The sequence below is a fragment of the Enhydra lutris genome, unplaced genomic scaffold (genome assembly GCF_002288905.1).
Source record: "Enhydra lutris kenyoni isolate GAN:26980312 unplaced genomic scaffold, ASM228890v2 scaffoldscaffold64, whole genome shotgun sequence".
In the NCBI taxonomy this organism is placed as follows: Eukaryota; Metazoa; Chordata; class Mammalia; order Carnivora; family Mustelidae; genus Enhydra; species Enhydra lutris.
The window spans coordinates 7,973,334-7,989,269 of NW_019154148.1; the positions used below are offsets into that span (position 1 = coordinate 7,973,334).

The 15,936-nt window shown below is 50.6% G+C and overlaps 1 protein-coding gene across 1 annotated transcript in view; it reads right to left on the minus strand.

Moving 5' to 3' along the window:
* Window positions 1-15,936, minus strand: part of LOC111158889 (ADAM metallopeptidase with thrombospondin type 1 motif 2) — a 219,053-nt gene that overhangs the window by 36,371 nt on the left and 166,746 nt on the right. The window contains exons 7-10 of the mRNA XM_022521186.1: window positions 10,365-10,470; window positions 9,532-9,675; window positions 8,962-9,094; window positions 7,624-7,737 (exon numbers count right to left, since the gene is read on the minus strand). Of these exons, the coding sequence (XP_022376894.1) occupies window positions 7,624-7,737; window positions 8,962-9,094; window positions 9,532-9,675; window positions 10,365-10,470 (497 nt within the window). The remainder of the gene's footprint in view (window positions 1-7,623; window positions 7,738-8,961; window positions 9,095-9,531; window positions 9,676-10,364; window positions 10,471-15,936) is intronic.

Genomic DNA, 15,936 nt, shown 5'->3' on the forward strand with positions numbered 1-15,936 from the left:
GAGGAGGAGGCAGGCTCCCTGCTGAGCAGAGAGCCCGATGTGAGGCTCGATCCCAGGACCCTGAGATCATGACCTGAGCCGAAAGCAGAGGCATTAACCACTGAGCCACCCAGGCGCCCCTAAATAAATAAAATCTTAAAAAAAAAAAAATTTAAAGGTAGCACTCAGTAACTGTTGCTGTTGACCTTGTTACTCTCAACATTGTCAACATTTCGTGTCAAGTCAGAAAGAAGTTTAAATGCTTCTCCCATGTGTTCATCATATTTACTCCCCTTCATTAACTGGATTGTCAAACGTTTCAAGAACCTGTCGGTTACTTCCCTATGGTATTTATCTCTTCCGCCTAATGACCGGCTGCTTTGGGTTTGATCTGAAACCTTTTCTTGTAACAATTAAATTTCTGACATCGGAGTTACCTCTCCTGATTTCTTTACTCTCTTTCCCCTTTTGTTTTCTATTAATTTTTATCTGAATTTTTTAAATACATAAATTTGAAAATGACAAAAGAAAGTACTTTTATCCACCTATCCAAATCAGAAGGCTGGCACTTCTCCTTTATTTTATTGGAGCGTTCCAGAACAACTTTTCAAAACTGCAGGGCAACTGGCATATTCAGGCTTCATCAACATTTCGAATAAACTTTTTGCATCCCATTTGCACTCAGATTTCTTTCCTGGTCTTTGAGATTTTATTTTAGCACCCCTTACACTTTGTAATACATATGTTGTGAGGCGTGGACAGCTTTTCCACAAGCAGACCATCTGGTTACACTTAGCCTTTTTAAAGACACATCCAAGTTGGATCTGTGTTTCAGGGCGCCCATCTGCAAGACAGACCCCAAGCAAACATAAACTCTTGTCAATATGGAAGCCACCGTGACCTCAAGCCCAGCTGAGGCTCCTTCTGTCCAATGATCTGAGGAGGATGAGTCACACACACCGCACATGTTCCACAGGGACCCTGAGTAAGTTGGCAACGTGGTGGGAGGAGTGTCCCTGGATGTTACTCCTGCACCTCAACAGCTGCAGTAACTTAACTGTACGAGAAAGATTCTGAGGCCACGTAAATGAGCCAATAACCAGACCTCAAATGCAATTTCTCCTTAGTCAAAGCCACAAAGCACCCATTGCCACTTTAAAGCCAGGGACAGAAACATAACTGGAAGGAAACAGGGAGGGAAAAGAAAAGTGAACTTAATTGATTATGGTTAAAATATCTTACTTTTGCAAAATTTATGAAAACACACGACCATGTGAACACATGGTGAGGCCCCTCCTGGGGCCTAAGGGGTACAGTGAAAGTGAGAGGCCCCGGAGCTTAGGCATCCTAAGTTTCACAGTAAATTCACCTCTACTCCTTTCTCAAAACGTTCCCAGGCTACAGGATACAGACCAGCTCTTCAGCCTGGCATCAAAGGCCCTGCATGACTGGCTCCTACTCACCCCTCCTCCTTTATATCCTGCCACCATGCTAGGTGCCTGGAGCTGACTGCTCTCTGAGAAGACCACACTGTCTCTCCTCCAAGCCTCTGGGAATGCCTCTGCTCAGGAGGCCCATCACCACTCCAATTCCTTCGCCCACATCCCATGCAGCAGACGCCGGAAGAGATAACCTCTTCCAGGCTCGTGCTCACACTTGAGTCCCTCTTCAGGAAATGCCCACAGCCAACGTGTGCTGCCTCACCCAGAGTCATGCCTCTTTCCTGGGGCCAGCCACAGCCAACCCCTGGTTAAGCCAACTCTGAAGTTGTGCCAACCCAGAGCTTTGGGTGGGGTCTACTGAGCTCCATACTGTGGCAGTATTGCTGTTTGATGCCTCATTCTCCCCAGAGATGATGATCCTGCCAGTGCTCCCCAGAAAGATGGCTGCGGCTGTCATCTCCACGCCCAAGTCACTGCCAGGCATCCCTCCTGGATCTCATCTCTCAGACGGGCCTTTCTCTGCCTCCACTACCTCTGTGCACATCTCTGTTTGGGAGGCTACCTCATCCCTTCTTTCCTTCCTCCCTTCCTTCCTCCCTCCCTCCCTCCCTTCCTGACACAGGCCTCTCACCCTCCCTAACCCACCGAAAGGAGTCCCAAACCTGCCTTCACATCAGTGTGAGCCCTTGTGAAGTGTGACAGATGCTGTCGCCCTCTGGATTCCCCTTCCTGGGTGCTGGGCAAGTGGTCAATGGCTCCACCGTCATAAAGCTGGCATAGGGTTGGACAGCCTGGGTCAGGCAGGCCTGGCTGCAGGCCACTGCTGATGCTGGTCATGTCCTTCTGGGCCATAGTTACCCCATCTCTCACCCCAAAGTGCCCCTCACTCAACCATGGAAGGGAAGGGAAGAGCCCACAGAAATGCTGGCTGGTGCACCCTAGCTGGTGGTGCAAGTTGTGGGAGGGTGGTTGGCAGACAAGGAAGAGGGCCCAGGTAAGGAGATGCTGTGGAATGAATGTTTGTGTCCTCCATATCCATATGTGAATTCCTATGTGAGATTCATATGCATATGTGAAAGCCTAAGGCACAATGTGATGATATTAGAAGGTGGCTGCCTTTGGGAGGTGACTGGGTCACAAGAGTAAAGCCCCTTCTAAGACTGGTGCCTTTATAAAAAGACATGAGAAAGAAGATTCTGCAACCTTCACTAAAACCCAACCATGCTGGCACCCTGACCTCGAACTCCAACCTCCAGAACTGTGAGAAATATGTACTACTGTTTAAGCCCCCAGTCTATGGCATTTTTGTGACAGCAGCCCGAGCTGACTAGGACACAGAGAGAGTGAGTTCTGGCATCTCTGAAGGGTGGGACTGGGACCCAACCTCTAAGCCACTGATGGTGGAGGGAACCAAGGACCTGGAGGATGGAGGAAGCCAGAGAGAGGCCTCCTTGTCCCTGTTGGACAAATCGGTCCCAAGTCTGGAAATAGGGAGCTGGGCCCAGGACAACTCAGAACATCCCACAGTCCTGCAGTGTGAGGGACAACCTCCTCCACAGACTCAGCTGCAAACGCACGGAGGCAATACTCATGCCTTGTAGAAAATATGAAGCAAGACAGAAAGGGAAAATCACCCTTCATTCCACAGCTCGGAAGCCATCCTTCCAATATTTTGGTTTATTTCCTCCTGGATGACTGTGAGCATTTAACATTACCCAAACGAACAATTTCATACTCTGATACCTCAGCACTATTATTTTAAACAAACATCTTTAACGTTCTTAAAATGCTCTATAAACATATGTTTAAATGCCTACAAATATTTCATGGAACAGAAAGAGAGGCTTAAACATTTAAAAGCACAAAATTGCCTGTCCTGAGTGAATTCTGAGCCCAGGACAAGCTGACGGGGCTGCCTCTTGGGCTAAGTACCATGGAGAGCGCTTGGAAGGGGCCGAGAATTCTGCTGGGTTGCTCCCAAAGCCTGCCTGGCAGGACTGCTCAGTTTCAAGGAAGTGCCTGTTTAAACAGTGTGTCCCAAGCAGAGACCACAGGCCAGAAGCCTGAGCTGTGAGGGCCAGTGAGCTGGACGCTTAGGTGACTTGCTGGAGGCAGAAAAGATGGCTCAAGGTCCCACCTGAGGAAGGAGACCCAGGGCTCCAACTTCTAGGCCGAGATCCTGGGCTATCCCTGTCACTATGCCTGCCTGCACCTTCTCAATTCTGCAGGGAAACAGGAAGCTTGACACAGGAGCATCTCGGGGCCTTTCCACCGGGCCTGTGTCTCTGAAACAGAATTCATGAAAACTGAGGTGGGTGTCACTTCCCCAAGATGCCACATGCTAATGTGAGAGCACACGGAAGACTCTTTCCTGCCCACAGACACACTGAGGCAGGAGCCATCTTTGACCCCCCCTCCTTGGGCCAGCATGTCACCCTCTGCCCTGACCCTGGCTCATGCAGGGAGGGCAAGGTGAGCCCACCAGCCTGGCCTGCAGGGCAGAGGTACCTGGGAGCACCATTTGTGCTGGGCCTGACCCTGCTCTAACCTCTCCAGGGCATGCCTGTTGCCAGCACCCTGAACAGGTGGGACAGGAGCAGACTAACACCAGGGCCTCTAGGGAGCCATGTAGAGTCACCGTGTTTTTTGTTTTCTGGATTTGGACCCTAAAGGGACTGCCCCTCCCAGGATTAGCCAATTTCTAGAGACAGTAAACAACTCATGCAATTGTGTGACTTTTAAATGCAAACCAACCAACCCAGGGGTTACAATCCAAACACATCCTCTTGTCACCCCAAGGGCAGGTACCAGATGACTAAGGGCTCGAGCCCAGAGCCCACTGACATCATTTACACTGGCCAAACTGAAGCCTGCCTACCCTGCCTCACCCCTCCCTTTCTACAGAATCCAGTTACTCCCCCATCCTTTGCCTCTTGACCCACCCCAGTGCTTCCATGCACAGCTCCCTGCAGTCCGTCCTTCTGGGATCTGTGAGATACAAACTCTTCCACTGGTAATCATCTTCCAGTCTATTGGCCTCACCCCGCCATTTATACTAACATGCCGTATTTTAAAACACCACCCTTCCTCATGTCATCTGCCCTCCCGGGCCTTCCTCACCAGGTTCCCACTCTGTATGACCTTCCACCTAGACTGCTTGGCTCATTTTCCCCTACTGCTGGGCTTCAGTGGCAGTCGGTGACAGGGAAGCCTCTCTGAGCTTCCTGACGGGCCGCTCCTGGGCCCTGTTCTCACTACCTGTCGCAGCCACCTCTTCCAGCTCATGGCCGACTCCCATGGATGGTGAGGTCTGAAGGAGGCAGAGGGGGCTGACACATGCAATGGATGTGAATGAATGAATGAATGTGGACCTGAGGTGACCAGGCAGCCAGATGCGCAGGCCCACTGCCTGTTTCTTTGCCCAAGGGCAACACGCTCACCTCTCCCCTCTCGGCCAAGCCCACCTCTTGACTCTGTGGGAGAGCTGTGCACCACTGGCTCTTGCTCCTTACCACCCTAATCCCCTCTGCTTCATCTCTCTGAGGCTGGGGGCCCTGAATTCCAAGAGTGCTGCCGACACCCCCCACCACCTACCTGGCCCCCACAGTGTCCAAACCCAGGGCAGACTGTGAATGAGCTGTGAAACCAAAAGTTGGAAGGTGGGTGGCTCTTTGTTACGCTCTCTCCAAGTCATCCCTATGTGTGGAATATAGATCCAGATTGTTCTATCTCTGGGAAACAGTGGGTATGGCAACCTGAGTAAGCAGGGGCACAGTCTGGCCGTGGAGGCCAAGGGGGAACAATGTGCTTGGGAGGAGCTGCTGGACAGTGTGCACAGTGATAATCACGGGCAGCCACACTGCGTCCCGAGCCTGAGCTCTGGCACCCCCTGCCCGGGGCTGGAGCCCCCTGAGGGACTGCTGAACTCTTCATCACCCTCAACCCTGAATTGTCCTGCTATTTCTCCAACCCAGCCAACCTCCCCCTGCTCCCTCCTCACTCCCTTCTCTCCTTGCCCCTGTGGCTTTTCTCGCAGGGAAGGGAAAGGTAAGGGAGGGCTGCCTTCCAAACACAAAACTGCACGTAGTAATGAGTAACATATTGAAAAATACAAACACACACAGGCAGGGGAGCCTGATAGGCCCCCCAGGAGGCAACCCTGCCTCTCCCTCTGCGCCTCCACCTACAGCCTCACGCATCAAGAATTCCTGATCTGGGTCAGTTTGCGCCCTGTGCTCTGGTGAACCGAGGCAGGCTGAGCCCAGCCCCAGCTCTGCCCCCAACACACCCAGCACAGCTCTCTTTTTTTAAACAAATAAAATGTAATTGTCTGTACTGGGCTAAATGAACAAAGGATCCCACCACTAAAATGAATGAAGGGCAATGGCCAGGTCAGTGGCTTCTGTGAGGAGAAGCACTTTAGCCACCTCTGTGCATCTTCTTCACCAAACCCTCCCCTTGCCCCACAAGAGAAGGGGAGCCAAACGGCCAGAAGCGCAAGCATTCCCTGGACCAGCTTCTCCCAGCGGCTGGGACTCCTGTGGGGAAAAGCCAGCCCTGCAAACCTGGGTGGGTATGCCTGTGTAGGGCCAGCACCCACTCCATCCACGTTCTCTCTGTGCAGGGTGGGATGGAAGAAAGCGAGGATGAGGGAGGGGTAGGAAGCCCTGCTGAGCTGGACTCAGCCCCCAGCCCAGTGTTTACTGAGCTCATCACAGGGGTTGTGGCAAATGCATCCAGGCCCCCACTCCCTCCACGGAGCTCCTGTGGGGAGGAGGGCTACATGGTCAGTTCTGGCTTCGTGAGGTCCCTGGCATATTATTAAAACAACGTCCCACCTCCAACTTCTAACAGTTCATGGCGGGGGGGGGGGGGGCACAGCTCAATCACCCGGGCACACCCTTACAAATACCTGTTCCCAGATCTTCAAACAGAAATCCGTACACCAATGTGCATAGCAGCACTATTCACAATACTAAAAGGGGGAAATAATCCAAATGTCCGACAGATGAGTGGGTAAACAAAGTATGGTCTAGTCCTGGAGCGGAGTGCTACGGTACGGATGAAACTTAAAAGCAGCCAGGTGTACGTGTATGATTCTGCTTCTATGGGATTCCAGAATGGGCAAATCCACAGGGATGGAAGGCAGACCAGCAGTTGTCCAGGGCTGGAGACAGGAGGGAAATGGGGAGTGACGGCTTAATGGGGTCTCCTTTTGGGGTGATGAAGAAGTTCTGCAACTATATAGTAACAGCTGCAGGGCACTGCAAATGTACTAAAAAGCCACTTACTTGTATACCGTGGTTAAAATGGCATTTTGCCATAATTTATAAAAAAAAAAAAAAAAACCAGCACAATCCCCCATCCTTACCTCAAACCAAAACCTGCAGAGGTGAGTCTGGGTATCTGTATCTTTAAGAAGGTGTACCAGGAACTAAAATTAGCCAGAATTTAAGACCTACATAGAAGCAGCTCAGGTGCAGGTGACTGGGGGCCTTTGCAGGCCTGATGTTGGGGCCTGTGAGCTGGAGCAAACACCCCATTTCTCACCCTGCCAGGTGCACGGGGCTGCCCGTGACCCGGGCTTAGGCTCATCGGCATAAGCCAGTCCACAGTGGGTGATTAGCCAATGAACAGGCACGTGCTCTCATCTGAGCCTATGAGAATCAAGCCCAGAGTTTTGGCCAAAGGACACCATGAGAAAAACCCATCTCTTCTCAAATCGCTGGACAGTGGGAAGTGGGCCTGGGGGGCTGGCAGGTGCTGGGAGCAGCCACAGAGCTGCCTCTAGGGGGCACACATGGAGGCCCCAAGAATGGACAGGCTAAGCCTGATGCTGAGCCTCGGAACCCAGTGGCCAACAGCCCCCAGTGCTGGCCTTAAAGTAAGGTGACCCAGACACTCACAGTGTCCACTGGGGGACGGAAGGCTGCTCCTCAGAGGAGGGGATTCCCAAGTTGCAGGGGGAGGGCAGTGCTTGAAGCACAGAGACATCAGGTCTTTGGAACATCAGGTTTGGTCCAATAGAGAACTAGTGCATTGGAAGTAGAGGGCACAGAAACTCTGGAATGTTGCGTGAGGAGAGTTACTAGAAAGGAGGCAGCGGTCCCCTGAGAAGGCCTCAGACTCCTCCCCACCCATGCAGCACTGCCCATCCCGTGATCTGTGCATATCACACTGCCTGCCCTCTGCTCTGACTCACCTTGCCGGGTGCACACATGGTCCCATCCAGGGGGGGTCCCTTCTTGGTCTTGCAAAAGTAGGGGTTGTCAGGGTGGCTACACCACAGCTGCTTGCAGGGGTCGAAGGTCCGGAACTGGAAGAGAGCACTGCAGCTCGCCCAGTTGCCTCCCACTGCAGGGGCCCCCCCGGGACCCACCCTTGTCCCCCAGGGTCCTCTTGGACACAGGCACAGCTTGGCTGCCCCACACAGGCCTGTGTGGTGCCCTGATCCCCATGTGACTCTGAGGCCGTGAGGATCTCCAGAACGCAGTGGCTGTTCTCCCCACCTCAGCCTCCAGGCTTTGGCCTGCCTGGAGAGATAGCAGGAAGGCTGGGTGGGCATCCTTCTGGGCCAGGTAGGAGTGGCTGGGAGGGGCTGTCACTGCAGGGCCCCACGGGCACCTACTGTACCCCTGCTGAGGACTTTACCTCCTGAAGCCCTCCCCTCTGCTCTTCTTTTGCCTCAGCCTTGGCCTCTGCTCCCTGTACCCCACAGTCACCTCTACTCTGGCCTTTCTGCCTGCTGTCCCCATACCCTTTCCTCCAGGAAGTCCCTGAGGGATCCAGCTGAAACTCAGACCTGGCCATGCCATTCCCCACTTGAAACATTTCTAGAGCTCCCTGTTGCAATGAGAATCAAGCCCACCAAGCTCTTTAGGCAGCCATGCAAGAGCTTAGACCACCTGCATTAGTGGTTGCTTGCTCTGTGGTCTTAGGCATGTTACTGAAGTGTTCAGTCCCCTCATCTCTAAAATGGGAATACTTCGCTTCCTTCCTTCCTATGGCTGAGAGGAGCATTAGGTCAGATGCTAACAGACACTAATGCTCTTGCCACACTGCATTGGACAGGGTGGGCCCCATCAGCAGATATGGTCCATTCTGATGAGTGGGGTTCCTGCTGCTGGTTCTGCCCTGGTGCCAGACCCCAGTAACAACCGGTTGCTCCTCTGTCTGCTATGTGCCCACACCTCTAGGCCTCTGCACATGATTCCTGCCTTCTGGAATGTCCTCTCCTCCTACATAGCCTTTACACCTCACTTCTTTCTCAGGGAAGCCCTCTGAACGCTGCAGGCAACACAGGGCCAGCTTCCCTACCCCCTATCCCTTGGCAGATCCCCTGGCCAGTCACCAGGACCATGTCTGGCCTGGCCGGGTAGGCAATGGGTGCCGAGCAGGTGAGGGCCTGTGTGTGCAGAGGGAGAGGCTGCCGTTCTGGAAGCTAGCTCCGCCCTGCCCTCAGGAGCCACCCAACACCAGTCACCTCCTAAGAAGCCAGCCCAGATGGGGCAGGAGCACCCGGGGGTGCTCGGACACTCACCGCCGTGCACATCATGTAGCCCAGGCCGAAGTCGAAGCGGCACTGTTCATTCATGGAGTAGTGCAGCCCTGGGAGCTGAGGCAGCGCCGGCCAATCATGGGCAAAGGGGTCATCCCGCAGGCAATCATAGGAGCTGTGAGGGGACACGTGGCCGCCATAAGCAGCCTTCAGCGGGGAGTGGCCAACTGCGAGGCAGCTGCAGCCCCTTCTGAAGCCATGGTGGGGGGCCTGTCTGCACCTCCAGCCCTCAGCCGAGCTGCCTCAGTGTCCCCGCTGTATCTCTTCTCCTTGATGTAAGTTCCCCGGGCACCCCATTAAAGGTACAGCTGGTGTGCCCACCTTCCATTCAAGGCTGCGGCCCCAGACAGTAGGACCTCCCCCACCATGCACACACTGACCTGCGCTGCTCTCCCTTCCCTCCCCTGCACCTCGGGCTGCAGGACTGAAGTCTGAGGCCTAGGGCTGGGCCCAGGCCCATGGCGGGGCTTGGGGCATCCATCCTCCTAGAGCTGAGCCCAGGGCTTCGGGTCGTGCTGCTGGCACTGAGGGGTGGGGGGTAGGGGTACTCACTGCAGGTAGCGGCTCAGCTCCTGCTGGCTGCAGCGGGACCAGTGGAAGCGGTGGAAGGCGGCCTGCACCAGGGGCGCCATGATGCTGCCCAGCCGCACCTCGTCGCCACAGCGGTTGCCCTGCCCGTCGTGCTCCATGCCCAGCCTGTGCAGGGAGGCAAGGCCACCTCACTGGACCCTCCCTGGGCTGCACTGACCGGACAGCTGGGGTTGGGGTGCCCCAGACCCTCCCAGCGGCTCCCCAGGGCTTTTGGTTGCCTGCCCCCAAGCCAGGTTTTCCACCAGCTGGATTCTTAAAGCCAGGGGCACCTGGGAAACTGGGTCCAGAGGCCGCCCCTTGGCACCCTGCCCGCCAGGGGTTGCTGTTTCACGAGCAGGCAGCAGAGGCGGGGGCATCCGCAGCTGGAGCCTCCACACACTCAAGCAGTGTGGGCTGACATCTCTGCACGGACCCCGCGGCCCTGCCCTGCGAAGTTTCCCCAAATTCAGAGGGTGCCTGGGGGCTGCACACCTGGGTGGAGTCGTGGCTTCCCCGCCTCTGGCTCTAATTCTGGGCAGGGCTCCCTCAGAGCCCCAGTTATTGGTGTGTAAAATGGGGTAAAGAGGCACCCTGCCCAGGGGCTTGCATGGCATGATGCCTGGAAGGCCCTCAGCACCCACTTGGCCCTTTGATTTGTTCCCTCAGCAGAATGTGGGCCTCAGGCCTGGCCTGTGCCGTGCTGGGGTCGGGACTTTACTCCCAGGTGCTTTGCACACAGGGCATCCCCTGCCTCCACCCCAGGGCACAGAGGGTCCCGATTTCCCCCACATAACAAGGACAGCGAAGCCACTTACACGTGGCCGGTCTCGTGGGCCACCACGAATGCTGAGGAGAAGCCATCCTCGTGGTTCAGAGTGCAGCTGCGGACGGGGTGGCACATCCCAGTGACAGGAGCATAGCCTGGGAGGAGACAAAGGGCGGCTCTAGCTCCGGGCCTGAATCAGAGGGGCTCTGGCCCCAATGCCCTCCACCATCCCCAGAGCAAATGAGCCAAACCAATTGCACCCCGCTGGCACAGTTCAGGTGACATTCACCCCAGGCAGCCGGCCTCAGCCCTGCCCGTCCATGTCCACACTGCAGCCAGGGTCAGTTTCCCGGGTACGGGTCTCAAGTGCTAGAACTCCCTGCCACCTTGGCAGCTTCTTGCCTGCTGCTCTCTTTCCTGCCCTCTCCCATCTTCCAACCTTGCTGAGTGACCTTCTGGCCCCCCAGAAACATATGCCTTCCATACACCCTCCCACTGCTGTAGGAACACTGCTCTCTGAGCCCACTACCCCTCTGGAGGGTCGTCCCTGGGTTCCCTGTGGCTTCCCCGGATCCTGTGAGACCACAGCCAGACCCATTTCCATAGCACACACAGGGAGCAGTGAGGGCAAACCCCTGAAGCTGCTCAAGGGCAGAGACCAGGGCCGAGAGCCAGCAGGTCACCCTGCCCTGCTGTCACGCAGCCAGGGCCAGCCGAGAGGACAGAGGAGTAGACCAGCTGCAGACAAGGCCCTCCGAGCTCTCAGTCGGAGAACCTGCACTCTGGCTGAGGAAAGTATGAGCCATGTTCCTTCTGAAGGGTTCCCCTCTTCCAGGGGTCTGTGGGGAAGGAGCCGGATGCAGCAAGGTGCCCCCAGAGGTGGAGGGTGGGGAGCGGGACTGGGGAGGGCTGGCTGAGGTAGGCCACATCCCCCTGACACAGATGCCCAAGGACCACCCCCCCCCCGCCCTCAGCCAGGCCAGCCTCATCCCCATTCATGTGGCTTAGAAAGAGCCACTGAATTCATAGGTAATAGTGAGGGGACCAAGGAGAGGACTGAGGATTGAGCTAGAACAGCCCAAGCAGTGGGGGAGAAGTCCTGGAGGTGGTCGGCCTATGGAACAGGTGAATCCCCTGGGTGAGCTAAATCTGATCTGAGGGTGGGTTGTTCTTCAGATATCTCCAGGGAAGCCTTAGAGGACAGCATTCCCATGGGTGATGAGGGGGAGGGTGCAGGGGGGCATGATCCTCAGACCGCACCTACCACTGGGGAAAACCACGGAATAGGGGCCTAGCCACTTGCCCCTGGACAAGACAGAGAAGTGCGTACAGAGATGTGTATGCAGAGTGCATGCTGAGACACGACCTCAAGGCCCACCAAGCAAGGAGCCTCCGCCCTTGGAACTCTGACCTAGCCTCACTTCTCACAGACCCCCTGGGGAGATCCCAAGGCAATTTGTTAAAGAGTCGAGAAGAAAGGAAGGAGGGCCTAGTGACCCGGGGTGTGCTGCTGGCGTTATACTTGTCTGTAAAAGCACCGTAATGGAACCACTGTCCTTTCTCCTTGTCATAAACAGGAAAATCTGTATCTTAAAATATTTTTTGCTCTGCAGATTTTAAGATGATTACTCTGGAATCAGTGTCCCAGAGCCAAACTTTGAGATCTTCTCTTTGTTATGTGCAAAGCCTGCATGTGCTTATTCACACTACCGAGCATATTACACGGGTCTTTACAATCTGAAGATTTGCAAAAGTGTGTTTATGTTTTTCTTCATACCTTTCCTGCTTATTTTATTTTGCTATTGCTCTTTTTTTTCTGGAAATCTTACTAGATAGATATTGTACCTCTTGGGTTGAGCCTCTTTGTCTTCGTTCTATTTTAATCTTTTTGGATGCCCTTGACTTTCTTTTTTAAAGATTATTTATTTATTTATTTAGAGAGCATGCACAAGCCAGGGAGGAGCAAAAGGAGAGGGAGAGAGAGAGTCTCAAGCAGACTCCATGCTGAACGCAGTGCTTGATCTCATAACCCTGAGATCAGGACTTGAGCTGAAATCAAGAGTTGGACGCTTAACCAACTGAGCCACCCAGGCGCCCCTGCCCTTGACTTTTTATTTCAGCTTCTGAATTTTCAACTTTACCCACTATATCTTTAGTTTCATAAAAATTATTTGCTGCTCTCTAATTCTTCCTAGCAACCTGTGCTGGGTTTATGGAATGTATATTCTCAACTATTCTGGGAACTATTACTTTTTAAAAAAAAAATTCTTCCTCAGATTCCAAATTATCTCTCTCTCCTCCAGAGTCAGTTCTCCAATTCTGTTTCACATCTTGGTCGACTTTTTCATGGTGTAAGTTTAAATTAAAAAAAAAAAAAAAGGTCTGGCCATCCTTAGGTGTGCTTTCACATTTTGAAACAGAGGAGGAGCTCACCTGCTATAGAGGTTATGATGGTTTCTCTCCCCGTGGAACAGTTCTGCTCCCCTTAGAGCTCTCACCTGGACAAAAGTGCTGACAGAGTGCACTATTTGTCACTGGGCTTCCTTCTGTGACAGGGAACTAGCAGCCCCTCCGAATGAAGAGGCATCAATACCAACAAGGAGCCTTACTCTGAGCTCGGTGGGGTCTGGAGTCCCACTCCATGTTCCCACCTGAATGCTATTCTGGCACCAATCTGTGTGGCAAAAGGGGCAGCTGTAGTGCCAGAGAGATGTTTTGTTAACAAAGTCATCTGGGCTCTGGTCAGGGTCACTTGGGAAGTCTCCCTAGTTATGCAGATATGAGCAAGAGGGCAGCAGAAAGAAGCTAAAGGCCAAAAGAGTGGAGAAAGATGCAGTGCAGGAAGTATCAAAATTCATGGAAGGAAGTGGTGGATGTAATGAGCATGTACATTATATAAGTATACTTATTTTTATAAAAAGGATCACCAGAATGATGAACCAGAAACTAATAAATATGGCTATCTATAGAAAATGGGAATGGGGTAAAATGAGTCCACTCTTCTGAATGTATATTTTATATGGCTTTTCAAAGTTCTTTCTTTTGAAGCGTGATATACATCCATAAAAATGCACAAGTCCTAGGATACAATAAGTGAACCATCACAAAAGGATCACACCTGTGCGACTGTATCAGCACTGCAGAAGCCCCTTGTTGTCTCCAACCATGACATCCTCTCTTAAAATAGGCGAAAATATTTACAAACTGTCTATCTGATAAGAGGTTAATATCCAAAATATATAAGGAACTCCAACAACTCAATACCAAAAACAACCAGCCCAAAATAAAAATGGGTAGAAGACCTAAATAGACATTCTTTCAAAGAAGACATCCAGATGGCCAAGAGATAGAGGAAAAGATGTTCAACATCACTCACCATCAGGGAAATGCAAGTCAAAAACACAATGAGGTATCACTTCACACATGTTAGAATGGCTAGTATCAAAAAGACTAAGAGATCACAAGTGTTAGTGCAGATGTGGAAGAAATGGAACCCTTGCGCATTGTTGGTGGAAAACAGTATGGAGCTTCCTTGAAAAATTTAAAAATAGAACTATCTATGATCCAGCAATTTTCCTTCAGGGTATTTATCTGAAGAAAACACCAACACTAACTCGAAAAGCTATCTACAGCCCCCACGTTCACTGCAGCACTACTTACAATAGCCAAGACATGGAAACAACATAAGCGTCCATCAGTGGATGAATGGATAAAGAAGATGTGGAGTATACACACACTGGAATATCATTCAGCCATAAAAAGGAAATTCTGCCATTCACAGCAACATGGATGGACCCTGAGGGCATTATGCTAATTGAAGTAAGTCAGGCAGAGAATGACAAACACGCTGTGATCTCACTTATATGTGGAATCCAAAATATAAATCAATCAATCAATAAAAGCCAAACTCATAGATACAGAGGCAGTGGGTAGGAGGTGAAGGGGGTCAAAAGGTACAAACCTCTGGTTATAAGATCTGAGGGTGTAATATACAGTATGGAAACAAGAGCTCATAATACTGTATTGTGTGTTTGAAAGTTGCTAGGAGAGTAGGTCTTAAAAGTTCTCATCACAAGAAAGAATCTTATAACAATGTGTGGTGATGGATATTAACTAGGACTATTGTGATCATTTCACAATATATACATTTATCTGTTTAGGGTGTTGTACATCCTAAACTAATATAATGACATGTCAATTATATCTCAATAAAAAAATTAAATTAAAAAAAGAAGGGGTGTCAAGCTTCACTTCTTCCCCCCAGTTTGGATATTTGCTGGGACCTGACACCATTTGTTGAAAAGACCATCTTTCCCCTCCACCTCACAATAAATCAAGTATCCATCCACAGGTGAGTTCAAGTCTGGACTCTGAGTTCTGTCCTCATGATTCATTTGTCAGCCCTTGCATCAAAATACAAGCAATGAATACTATAGAAAATGGGAATGGGGTAAAATGGGAGCAATGAATACTTTGCTCATCTTCTCCAATCGTTCTTGACTGCTCTTGGCCCACTGCATTTCTGGAAGAACATTAGAATCAACTTGTCAATATCTCCAACTATTCTGCTGGATCTGAACTTGCTCTGGAGTGCACTTGCATTCTCTTACAGGTTGGTTTGGAGAAAATTGATTTCTTTACAATAGCGAGTCTCCCTATCCATTAGCATGGCACACCCCTTCCTTGATGTCATCTTTTATAACGTCTATACATGTATTTTACAGCTTTGGGGTCTAGATCTTGGACATCTTTTGTTAAATTTATTCTAGGTGTTTGTATTTTTTATTCTTTTATTATTCTAAGTGGTGGTCATTTTCAAATTTTAATTTTTTGCTGTTAGAATACAGAAATTCAATTGATTTTTATATATTGACGTTATATCCAGGAAATCGCTCAATAATGCTACTGACTTATTGGTAGATTCTTTTGAGTTTTCTATGTACATTTTCTACATACGTTTTCTACATACACAGCATATTATTTTCAAATAAGAGTTTGATTTCTTCCTTTCTGACCCTTATATTTTTATTTTTTTCTTGCCTATTTCACTGGCTGGGACCTCTGCTACAATGTCAAATCCAAGTGGTGATAGCAAGTATTCTTGACCCATTCTCAGGTCTAGAGGAAATCCTTTCAACGTTTCACCATTACATATGATGTTTGCTAGAGCTTTTTTTTTTTTTCTGCTACGTATCCTTTATTACATTTAGAACATTTTCTTCTATTCCTAGTTTAATAAGATATTTGATCATAAATGGCTTTTGATTTTTGTCAAATAATTTCCTTCATCAATTGAGATGATTTCATAAGCTTTTATCCTTTGTTCTATTAATTTGGTGAATTACAATGATTGATTTTCATATGTTAAACCTTGCATTCCTAGGATAAGCCCAAATTCATTGTCACATGGTGCTTTTTACACGTAGCACTGGATTTGATTTCCTATTTTGTTTGGGATTTTGTATATATACTCATGGGAGAGACTGGCCTAGAACTTGTTTTTTTCAAGTCAATCTCAGATTTTGGTGTTAATGTTAGCAGGTCTCATAAAATCAGTTGGAAAAATGTTCCTCTCTTTTCTTTCTGTGAGAAATTGTGTATGATTGGTATTATTCTTTGTT